Genomic DNA, 13144 nt, shown 5'->3' with positions numbered 1-13144 from the left:
TGAGAAGGAGCCTCCCTCTGTGATCCAGGCTGGAGTGCAGTGACGTGATCTTGGCTCACTGCAAGCTCCGCCTCCCGGGTTCACGCCATTCTCCTGCCTCAGCCTCCGGAGTAGCTGGGACTACAGGTGCCCGCCACCACGCCCCACTAATTTTTTGTATTTTCAATAAAGACGGGATTTCACCGTGTTAGTCAGGATGGTCTCAATCTCCTGACCTCGTGATCCACCCGCCTCAGACTCCCAAAGTGCTGGGATTACAGGCGTGAGCCACCACGACTGGCCAAATCTGGCCATTTTTATGAAGGAAGAAAAAAACAGAGGTTACAAGAGCAAGGAAATGCAGAGGATGCCTACCCCACCTTCTTCTGGGACAGGATTATTAAGAAAATGAGAGGGACCACAGATACCATTTCAGAGACTTAAAGGGGAAGAGGAATGGAACGCTCAGAGAATACAATGTGTTTAGCACATAAGGAATTTTGCCCATGGCATTCTCCAAGGCTTATTGCTGTCTTTTCTTTTTTCCACAATGCTCCATTTTCATCTTTCTTAAAACAAACATGATTGTAATGCTTTTCTAGCCTTAAGCTAGAAGAGGAATGTGCTCTAGGTTCCCTACAAAGTTCTCTCTTGCTCCCTCCTGCCTGTCCCCCATCAACACTCTTCACTTCTATAGTCCATTTTCAGTGGTCACATAAGTGAACCTGGACTTATTAACTACACGGTCCCAGTTTTGTTTGTACTGATTCTCTCTGGTATCCAACTTTCTCATTTATAGAATAGAGTAGTTCAATTCAGAGGTTTGTTTTTTTTTTTTTTTTTTTTACCTGGGAAACTACAACCACTTGAGGAATTAAGCAGAAAAGAAACATTCTTCATAATGTGAGAATCCTCTAGGTATTTCAGGACACTTAGGATAAGTGACCTTGCCCATTAATTTCTAGCTGTATCCTCCAGTCCTTGACACAACCAAAAGTATGGCCACATACTTTCCAAATGCCTCATATTCTAGGGTTGATAGATATAATACGGGTTACTCAGTTAAATTTGAATTTTCCATAAACCATAAAGTTTTCAGTAAAAGTATGTCCAAAATATTGTATGGGCACCCTCTGTTTTTATTACTCTAGTTGGTAACCCTACATATGGGGAACCCTCCTGCATACATCATAGACTATGTGAAAAAGGCCCCTTAGAGTTGTGCAGTGTCCAACCTACACTACTAAATGTGGCAACACTGTTTGGAGGTCAATACCGTGGAGAACACTGGTGCAGGTTATTAATGAGAGCAACCGTAGCACTGATATTTCTATAGATCTTCAGACTATCTATTGGTAGTGCAATATGCTAAAAAGCTGTGGGATGCATATATATAAGCAAAGTCAAGTCTGAGAAAATTTAAAAGTTGATCATTTTGAGATCCGGTAATATTACTTTTTGTACCTTCTTTATCTCTTTTATTGATTTATCCCTCTCTTGACTCTGGATCTTGTTTGTTTATTCCCAGGAGAGAAAATAACCTTGTTACAATAAGAAGTTAGTATTTAGTCAACCACACCCAGAATTATAAATGAGGACTTGAAGGATATGACAGTGCAAACACAAGGGAATAATTAGCTAATAGTGACATTTCAGACACTAATTGGAAAGATTTCTTGCCTACTGTTGAAGTTTAATAACCATTGGATGAAGAGGTCAAAATGTCACCAAAGAAGAGTAATTGACTAGTTGTCAAAAGGCCAAAGAGGGTCAAATTTCCTTAAACAGATTCTGCAGTCTGAGGTTTGATTTTATGCTTTCAAAATAAAAAATCTTGACTCGGTCATCTCCTTGAATATGAGTCCATTTCTTAAAAGTAGACTTCTATTAAACAAGTTCACAAGAGATCAATTCACAGATGAAAACTGGCAACTGACTAATTTACAATGATACATAGTAGAAAATTGGTGACTAATTTACAATGATGCATAAACTGCTATGCAGATAAGGATATCTGCATTTGAAACTGATGCATTCTACATTTGAAGACAGACATCAGTTTGTTTCTGTTAACTAGTATTTATTGAAATAAACACTGTTTTATTGAAGAGAAGCATAAGTGAATAAGTCACAGTCTCTGCACTTGTATTTTACTAAGATTAACAAGAATAGAGAGAAGAGAACATGACAAACCCTTGGCAAATGGGTGGATAGGGGCAGAAAAGAAAGAGAAAGGAGAATGTAGGAAGACAAAAAGGTGACAGACCATGACACATTTGAGAAAGTAAACATAATTCAGCAAAGGTAAGCTTGAAGCACCAGATGAGAAAGGGTGAGAGAAGAACATAGGGAAACAAGCAAGATCCCACTCAAGACCAGTCTTACAAGCTTTGTTCAGCAGTTGGTCTGTTTCTTAAGAGTAATGCAGAATCACTACAAGTTTGAAGCAGTTAATGATTAGATTTTCATTTTGAAAGATCTGTTGAGCAATTGTGTAGAGAATGAATTGGATTAAAGGGTAGCAAGATCAGTATTAAGGACCCAAGACAAGCATCAAGGCTATAACATAGATGAGAATTGATGATGTTGGAACTAGATTATATTAGTATACCTGGAAGGAGAAGATGGATAGGTGAGATATTTAGCAGGTACAATCCACAGAGTTTAGCAATTAATTTCAGGTATGGGGTGAGGAGAACAGAGAATCCAAGTAGGTACACTCTATTTTGAGCACGGACATAAGAGAAGAAGCAAATTGAGGTGAAGGAAAGGAAAAAGTATTTAGTGGCATACTTTTGTGGTTTGATTTGTCCTTAGAAGAGTCAAGTGAACCAATAAAAAGATATTTTGAGATAGAGGGCTTAGGTTTAGGAGACAAATCTGGAATAAATGTTTAGATTTATGCATCGTTATAGATGTCACCAAAGATCATAATATCACCCAGAAAGGATACATTAGAGTAATAAAAGAGATGAGCCTAGAAGTTAGAAACACTTAAACTTAAATCATAAGCAAAAGGAAAAGGAGTCCACAAAAAAGTCTCAGAAGTGATGGCAAGACTAAGGGAAGACAGTCACTTGGGAGAACATGTAATATAAAAGCAAAGCAAAGATGGAATTCACTAAAAATGGAATAGCTATATCGTGACAAAGGAAATTCCGATTGGTTTTGTAATATATGTTTGTATTTTTTTTAAGAGAGGGGTTGTGAGAGAAGATAATTAGAGCATTTTTCAGAGGACATTTAGTAGCAGAAACCTGAATGTAGTTGATCATAAAGTGAGTAGAAATTGAAGAAGTAGAAACAGTGTGAGTGCAGACAACTCTTCCCATAGGTTTATTTGCATCAGGGAAGAGAAAAATAACACACAATTTGCAAGGGGCATTAATGACAAAATTTGATTTATGTGTGAGTATACTTTGGGTGGTTTGACTCACCTGTTTGTTGGTTTTTAAAATGGACAGAATTGACCATATTTTATGTTAATGAGGAAAAAGGGAAGAAGGGTGAAGTGGCTAAAATATAGATGGGAATCTTCTACAAGGTTCCTGAGGAGGAACTAATAGAATCCAAGACACAGATAAAGGGCTCAGCATTAGATGGTTTGCCAGGACTGCCATAACAAACTACTAAAAATTGGATGGCTTAAACAACAGGATATTATTGTTTCACAGTTCTGGAAGCTAAAAGTCTGAAATAAAGATGTCTGCAGGGTTGGTTCCTTCTGATGGCTATGAGGAAAGAATCTATTCCAGGTCTCTCTCCTTGGCTTGTAGATGGCTTCTTCCTATGTCTCTTCACCTTGTCTTCCTTCTATGAGTGTGCCCAAATTTCCTCTTTTTATAAAGACACCAGTCAATTGGAGTAGGGGCCTACTCTACTCCAGTATTACCCCATCCTAACTTAACTCATTACATCAACAATGACCTTATTTCCAAATAAGATCATGTCCTGGAGTACCGGGTATGAGAACTTTAAGATATGAATTTGGGAGGGGGAAATAATTTAACTATAACAGATGGAAAGACGTATTTTTTTTTCCCATTATAAGAGGATGGAAAGCTGTGTGTCTGTAGATTTTATGGCAGGAAGTGTAGGAACCTCTATCTGCCTTTTATTTTCTTTGAAGTAGAGATAGTCGTTAGCAGAGAAGGAGTCAGAGTTGGAAGTTAAAGTCTCCTGGGGAAGAGTAGAAACAGCCATTGGACACAGTGAGAGAAAAGAACAGGGAGGCTGTAAGGCAGCTTTGACAGCTACTATGGTATCAGCCTATGAAAGGTAGTCCAAGGAAATAATCAATTATTCTTTGGTGCCCTTTAGATAATAATATAAGATCTCATGGAGAGGGCTACTTTTGGCCATATAGTAGCTTACAACAAAATGTGTGCCAGTTTTACTAAGGAAAAGCTATTCCCAGCCTTCCCAGTTAGCCATGCATTTGGAGATCAGGTTAAATGTCAATTTGTTTGTGATTATCCCTATTTAAAAGAGAAACATGCTTCTCTGTACATAGTAAAATTATATATAACTAGAATTTTTATTAAAGTAATAATCTGTTTTCTCCACTTAATTGTGTTCTAAAGAGAGAGAACACCTTATGCATCTTTCTGTCTTGAAATATCCCCTGACATTCCTTAGTGCTCTGAGTGTAGTCAGTACTCAGCGAGTATTCCTAGAATTGAACCTTGAGTAGTAATTATTACTCACTAAGAGAGCATCTGTGTCCCACTCAGAGTAATTTTTCTCAGAAAGGCCATCCAAGGATACACCTTGTTTTCAAAAATTGAGATGTGAAATACATGCATATTTGTAAAATTCAAGAATGTGGACATTTATGATGAGGTCCAAGAGCAGAGCACACTTGAACCTCTTGAAGAAATAGAAAGTAATCTGATCTCCAATCACACAAAAGTTTAGTTTAACTTAATGGTAAAATGATAGCGTTGACCTAATAAACCTTTCTAATATACTTTCTATTTGTGGAATCTACAACAGGTATCTATTTTAAAATGATATACATGGCAATTGTATGTAATAATGAATAGGAGTAACAAATATAAGAAATGAAGAAATATTATGTTTCATTTTGTTTTTCAGAGTGATTGTGTACTTAGCTTTTTCCTCTCTGAGGCTGTGCAACAAACAGTTGAAGAATCATCACTTGTGTACCTAGGTAAGTAAATTTGTCATTATATTATGTGCAGTGATTTTCAGTATAATTGGACAAAAAGATATCACAACTTTTTTTTTCAATTTTTAAATTAAAATCTCTTTTAAGAGTAAGCCTTTAACACTCTTTTGTAACCATTTCCATAGCATAAACTTTAATAATCCAGATTTTGAAAAAATAAAACATGAGGTTGTAGAATTCTCATAAAAAATTGTAGAATTCTAGAGGTGTGGGGCTTTGATGAAAGGTTGACTCTGTTCTGTCACTAAAGTCTCTTAAGAAAATTGTTTCTCTGTGTTTCAAGAAATTAAATTGCAGACTACTGTCAAATCTTTTTTATTTTGATTATAATATTATTTCTTTGAAAGGTATTTTGAAATACATTTGCACACATTAAAAATTTAGCATTATTAGTGCAAAAACTAAAATGGTTGAGAACTTTTTTTTACTTTCTTACATCATAGAATATTCAAGATTTGTTTCAGCGGTGATGAGTGACAAAAGATTTGATTCTCAATACATTTAGATCATAGGCTGTGTATTAAATATAATATATTATCTTAAAACAACAGAACTCATATTTCCTAGCACAATATGCAAACTATTACAACAAGCAAGGATTAGCAGAAAGTTATTCCTATTTGTGCTAATCAAATTATTTTCTTTTCACGTTTTGAATTCTTAATTCTTTTGTCACAGAACATTAGCTGGTTCTAAGCAAGAAGCACAATACTTATTTGAAGCACTATTCCTGTCTGTTGAAAATAAGTGTATGTTGTTAAATGGTGAAATCATTTGAGTATTTTAAAATGTTGGTTTACCTAGGAAAACATTAAGCAAAAAACTCAGATTTCACCATTTTACTACCTCTGCCAGTTAATTAAGAGGGCGGATTCCAGATACCTGTGTATCTAGGCACATGACTTAGAAAAATAATAGCGATATTTAACTCTAAATCTGGGATATACTAATACTCTTTGCCTTTACTCACTAACTAAACATGCCTTGGGAGAACAATTGAGGAATTTAAGGAATTTATCTTGTTCAAATGCCAATTCAATCATCTCTCTTCTCTACTTAAACCTTCTCTTTGGCTTCTGATTGCCCTTAGGCAAGGCCAGCTGTATCCACTTGTGACCTGCAAGGTCACACAGGGCAGGGTGCTGAGAAAGTTCTTGCACTTGGTTTAATACTCTGCTGCTACTGTCTTGAAATTCTTAATAAGTTTTGAAAAAGCATCCCCACATTTTTATTTTGCACTAGGCCCCACCAATTATGTAGCTGGTCTTGGCCTTTGGATAAACATCAAAACTCTCATCATGGCATTCCAGCAGAATATGGTCTTTGCTATACACTCCTAGAATGTTACTTCTTCAAAACACTTATTGCCGTGATAATTCTCGCTTGTGTGTTTATTTGTAGACTAGAAATCCACTGGGGATAATCCATGTCCATATGGTTCGCCATTGTATCCCTGGGGTCATGTACAGTGTCTGGGCTACTATAGTTGTTCAATAAATAATTACTGAATAAACGATTGATGACAAAAAGAACAATTATGGAGGACACCTTGATATTCTCTATCAAGGTAGCGTGGCATTTGTAAAATAATTTTTGATTTTGGTTTTCCTCCCTTGTCCTTATCAAAATGATGCTATTCCTCCCAAACTGATTACTTCATGTGTAAATGTCCTGGCACAAGAAATTCAAAGCCTCCCAACCGCTAAAATTATCTTAACGTTATCACTTGGAATAAAAAAATCTACAAATTATTACACTAAATATTATGGATACCAGACTCAACAAAGCAGTAACCAAAAAAGTTGCTGGATTTTATTTTAAGTGTGACATGATCCTATATATTCTCCGAAAATTAATATAGCCCACATACCAAATAATACCTCCACAAAAAATAAAATAAAATTATCTACTCACATCTACTACATAGCTTTGACACACAGAAGATAGATATTTGTCAAGGTATGAAAACAATAACATAGGTAATGGAGTAGAACATGATCAAACCCAGCAATTGTCAGGGTTAAGAGGATGAGTTAATGAGCATGATTAAGCACCATTAATAATTACAAATGATTGCAAACAGAAGCTTTCAATCATTACCTCATATCACTACCTCCCATTTGAGATGTTAATTTAAAAGAGAACTTGAGGCCATGCCGTTTACATGGAAGGGTCTCACTAGTTAATGGTTTAGCTACTTGCTCTGGCAGAGCCCAGATCAATTATCCATGGGTTGAAGTACGGTACTCAGGTTTTCAATTAAAATGTTAATGATGTGAAAGGCCAAGCAGTGTAAGAATAGAACTATTTAAAAATAAATATTTGTGTTAAGTTGTTTCTGAAACATTCAGTTGAAAGCTTTGAAATAGTAGCCATTTTGCTATGTTGTATGACCTCATGTTTTTAATTAGAACAATATTTTAGACTTTTGCATGTCTCTGATCTGGGAAGGAAAAGATTAAAAAATGATGAGTTAGAGGGCTTTCTCTAATTACCTCATCTCTAACATCCGGGCGTGAAGGATATAACTAAAATCTAAGAAATCAAGCAATAAAAAAATCTATATCTGTGTTAGGGAAACACCAAAAAACCAAGAAAAATCACAACATTGAACATAATTGGGTGATAGATGAAATAGAGTGAGAAAGATTGTGCACACTAATTTCACCTTTATCTTTACTCACTTAGGAAACAAGTATTGTCAAAAGAAATAAAAGTCTAACGCTATTTTAAAAGTCTAACGCTATTAAATAACGCTATTAAATAAAAAAGTCTAACTGCTAAAACAAAAGTAGCAACTTTCTTAGGTATCATAAATATGTGAAAATAAAAGCAAATTACTTAGCAAAAGACTTCCTTTAAAATCATAAAATAATAATATAAAGCATTAAGACAAACCTAAGAGAAAACTAATCTATTATATTAATAAGTATAAATGGGCTTAACTCATCTATTAAGGAAGTTCTTTTCAAACTGGAATAAAATGCAAATTATAACTCTCTGTGAAAACACACCTAAAACAAAGTGATTGTAAAAGGTTGAAAATTAAAATATAGCCATGGGTATATTAGGCAAAGCAGAGAAAATTCAATCAGAGGTCACAATCTTGATGAAGAAAAGGAGGAATTTAGGCTAAAAAGCATTGAATTAAATAAGAGATAGAATTTTATAATGAGTACAATTCTCAATAAAGATAGGCACAGTTATGACTACATAGCAAATGATATGACAGCCACATATATAAAGCAGAAATTATTGAACACACAAGAAGAAACACACAAAAACACACTAGTAGTAGGATACTCTAATTCACGTCTTGATTTATGAAAGCCCAAATGGAAAAAACTAAGTAGATTTATAGAAAAATAAAGTAGTTAATAAGTCAAATTTTTTATCCTGAAAAAAATGTATCTTCTCTTCAAATGCCTATGAAAGTTTATAAAATAGATGATATATTTGACTACAGAAAAGCTCAATAAAGTCCAAAAAGTAAAAATAATGTAGTTGAAATTCTTTAATCATTTTATCACTTTAACGAAGTGAAAATGTAATGGAAATTTTCAGAAAACTAGAAGACATTTAGGTTTGGGAATTTTTAAAAAAATCTTTTGAACAACTGGTAGATCAAAAGGATTACAAAAAAAATTTGCTAAATTTCTAAAGACTAGTGATAGGGAAATACTACATCTCAGAAACCATGAAAGATAAAACTATGCTCAGAGGAAAATTGGAATAAGAGTTACAAACCAAACGAAACAAACAAAAAAAGGATAAAGATAAAAGTAGATTTCAATTAGTTAGAACAAAGAAAAGAGTGGAACAAATTAGAAGTAAAAAGTAAACAATAAAATAAATAAGTCACTATCTAACCTAATCAAAAATGGGGAGTAATACAAGTACACAAATATTAAAACAAAAGGAAATGCAAGAATTAACCATAGAAAGATGAAATTAAACAATAGTAACAGACTACCTGTTCAATTCCAGAAAATAAATTTGTAAATCCGTCTGAAATTGATAATTTCCTAGGAAAACAAAATATACTTGGCCCAGAGAAGATGATTCTAACAAGATTAAGTTTGATCAAATAAATAAATATAATGCTTCAAAATGCAAGCAAAACTTTTATAGTTTTAAAAAAGTACCAAGTTCAGATGATTTCCAGAGGAATTCTAACAAACTCTTTAAAAGCAGATAATTTCACTGTTACTTAAACACTTCCAGAGCAGAGAAAAAGAAAGAAAATTTTCCATATTACTTTTATGATGCACAAAAAGTATTTATACCAGTAGCTTCTAGGATTACAAGGGTGGCAAATAAGAAATCACAGATCAATCTCACTTATGAATATCAATGAAAAATTCTAAATACAGTATTAGCCAAAATAATCCGTCAGCACACTAAAGGAATATAATTCACCATGACAGAAATGCAAGAACAGTTCAATATTAGTACTATACATAATATATGATACATATTATCATATTGATGTATTTAAGGATAAAAATCACATGGTCACCTCTATAGCCCCTGAAAAGGCATTTGATAAAATTGAGTAAGCTTTCTTAATAAAACAACCAATAAAATAAAAATTAAAAAAATAAAATCCTGTCATTTGTGGTAACTTGGATGGAACCGGAGGACATTACGTTAAGTGAAATAAGCCAGGAGCAGAAAGTTAAACACCATATATTTTCACTCATATGTGGAAGCTTAAAACACTGATCTCAAAGTAGTAAAAGTAGAACAGAGGATACTAGAGGATGAGAAGGGTGGGGGTAAAGGAGAGATGGAGAGAGATTTTTTTTTTAAAGAATACAAAATTACAGCTAGATAGGTGGAATAAGATCTAGTGTTCTACACCACGTAGGATGTAGGGTGACTATAGTTAACGATAATATGTTAACAATGAATCTGTAAATTACTTTGGGCAGTACGGCCATTTTGATGATATTGATACTTCGAGTCTGTGGGCATGGAATTTTTTTTCATTCAAATTACCAATGTCATTTTTCACAGAATTTGAAAAAACTATTCTAAAATTCGTATGGAACAACAACAACAAAAGCCCAAATAGCAAAGCAAAAAGAACAAAGTCAGAGGCATCACATTACCTGACTTTCAACTATACTAGACATTAGAGAGCCGGGCTGAGGGAAATACAGGGGTAGAGGAAGCAGCAGAAAGCCCTGTGAGTTCGCTGGGTCCCCAAGCAGCCATTCCTGCCTGGTACCACAGGGATCTATCAGTGGGGTGGCCAGAGGAGGGGGTAAAACTGCACAGGGAGAAAGAATTCTCTAGCTGAACTTTGTAACAATTTGAATGGGGCTAGAAGCCTCCTGGCCAGAACTCAGGGGAGGGTATGAATCCGGCTTGCAGACTTCACAGGCAGGGGAAGAACTAAAGCCCTTTTCTTTTGCAACAGGGAGGTGGAAAACTTTGGGCAAGTTTTCAAGCGTGATTCACCTCACTCGAGGCTGTTGTGGGGGACACGGTGGGAGTGAGACTGGCCCTTCAGTTTGTGTGGGAGCTGGGTGAGGCCTGTGACTGCTGGCTTTCCCCCACTTCCCTGGCAACCTGCATGACTTAGCAGAGGCAGCTATAATCCTCCTAGGCACACAACTCCAGTGACCTGGGACCTCACCCCCACTCCCCACAGCAGTCACAGCAAGACCAGTCCAAGGAGAGTCTGAGCTCAGACACACCTAGCCCCGCCCCCACCTGATGGTCCCTGCCTTCCCACCCTTGTAGTGGGCAACAAAGGACATATAATCTTGGGAGTTCTAGGACCCTGCCCACTGCTGGTCCCCTCCAGGCTACTAGAGCTGATGCTTTCTGGAAAGCACCACCTCCTGGCAGGAGGCCATTGGCACAAGAGCATTAAACCACCAAAGCTAAGGACCCCCACAGAGTCTATTGCACCCTCTGCCACCTCACCAAAACAGATGCTTGTATCCATGGCTGAGAGACCCACAGATGGTACAAATCAAAGGACTCTGTGCAGACAACCCCCAGTACCAGCCCAAAGCCAGGTAGGCTCGCTGGGTGGATGAACCCAGAAGAGAGACAACAATCACCACAGTTGGGCTCACAGGAAGCTACATCCACAGGAAAAGGGGGAGAGTACTACATCAAGGAACACCCGTGGGACAAAAAAATCTGAACAACATCCTTCAGCCCTAGACTTTCCCTCTGACAGAGACTACCCAAATGAGAAGGAACCAGAAAACCAACCCTGGTAATATGACAAAACAAGGCTCATTAACACCCACCAAAAATCACACTAGTTCACCAGCAGTGGATCCAAACCAAGAAGAAATCCCTGATTTACCTGAAAAAGTATTCAAGAGGTTAGTTATTAAGCTAATCAGGGAAAGTCCAGAGAAAGGCAAAGGCCAATGCAAAGAGATCCAAAATATGTTTCAAGAAGTGAAGGGAAAAATATTCAAGGAAATAGATAGCTTAAAAACATAAAACATTCAGGAAAATTTGGACACACTTTTAGAAATGCAAAATGCTCTGGAAATTCTCAGAAATATAATTGAACAAGTAGAAGAAAGAAATTCAGAGCTTGAAAACAAGGCCTTTGAATTAACTTAGTCTAACAAAGACAAAGAAAAAAAAGTAAGAAAATATGAACAAAGCCTCCAAGAAGTTTGGGATTATGTTAAATGACCAAACCTAAGAATAGTCAGTGTTCCTTAGAAAGAAGACATTTCTAAAAGCTTGGAAAACATATCGGGGGGGGGGGGGGATTAATCAAGCAAAACTTCCCCAGCCTTGCTAGAGTCCTAGCCATGCAAATAGAAGAAGCACTAAGAACACCTGGGAATTCCTGGCAAAAAGTTCTTCTCCTACGCACATTGTCGTCAGATTATCCAAATTAAGACAAAGGAAAGAATGTTAAGACCTGTGAGACAGAAGCACCCGTTAGCCTATAAAGGAAAAGCTATCAGATTAACAGCAGATTTCTCAGGAAAACCCCTACAAGCCAGAAAGCATTTGGGCCCTATATTCAGCCTCCTAAAACAAAACAATTACCAGCCAAGAGTTTTATATCCAGTGAAACTAAGCATCATTTATGAAGGAAAGATACAGTCTTTTTCAGACAAACAAATGCTGAGAGAATTCACCATTACCAAACCACTACTACAAGAACTGCTAAAAAGAGCTCCAAATCTTGAGACAAATCCTGGAAACACATCAAAAAGAATATCTTTAAAGCATACATCACACAGGACCTATAAAACAAAAATGCAAGTTAAAAAGCTAAACAAAGCAAAACAAACAAACAAAAAACAAAAGTAAACAGGCAACAAAGAGCATGATGAATGCAATGGTACCTCACATTTCAATGCCAACATTGAAGGTAAATGGCCTAAATGCTCCACTTAAAAGATACAGAACCACAGAATGCATAAGAACTCACCAACCAACTATCTGCTGCCTTCAGGAGACTCACCTAACACATAAGCACTCATATAAACTTAGAATAAATAGGTAGAAAAAGGCATTTCATGCAAATGTACACCAAAAGTGAACAGGGTTAGCTATTCTTATATCAGACAAAACAAACTTTAAAGCAACAGCAGTTAAAAGAAACAAAGAGGGACAGTATATAATGGTAAAAGGCATTGTCCAACAGGAAACTATCACAAACCTAAACATATATGCACCTAACACTGGAGCTCCCAAAGTTATAAAACAGTTACTAGTAGACCTAAAAAATGAGATAGACAGCAACACAATAATAGTAGGGGACTTCAATACTCCACTGACAGCACTAGACAGGTCATTAAGACAGAAAGTCAACAGAGAAACAATGAATTTTAACTATACCTTGGAGCAAATGGACGTAACAGATATATCTAGAACATTTCATCTAGCAACCACAGAATACACATTCCATTCAACAGTGCATGGAACTTTCTCCAAGATAGACCATATGATAGGCCATAAAATAAGCCTCAATAA

At 36.0% G+C, this 13144-nt stretch overlaps 1 protein-coding gene across 1 annotated transcript in view; it reads left to right on the top strand.

Annotated features, from left to right (window-relative positions):
- Window positions 1-13144, top strand: part of PIK3C2G (phosphatidylinositol-4-phosphate 3-kinase catalytic subunit type 2 gamma) — a 385467-nt gene that overhangs the window by 327442 nt on the left and 44881 nt on the right. The window contains 1 exon segment of the mRNA XM_017888605.1: window positions 5077-5152. Coding sequence (XP_017744094.1) covers window positions 5077-5152 — 76 coding nt within the window.

This window comes from Rhinopithecus bieti, unplaced genomic scaffold (genome assembly GCF_001698545.2).
Source record: "Rhinopithecus bieti isolate Rb0 unplaced genomic scaffold, ASM169854v2 scaffold_15769, whole genome shotgun sequence".
Taxonomy (NCBI): Eukaryota; Metazoa; Chordata; class Mammalia; order Primates; family Cercopithecidae; genus Rhinopithecus; species Rhinopithecus bieti.
The sequence above is the reverse complement of the archived record's forward strand: the minus strand, read 5'-3'. Positions and strand labels throughout refer to the sequence as shown.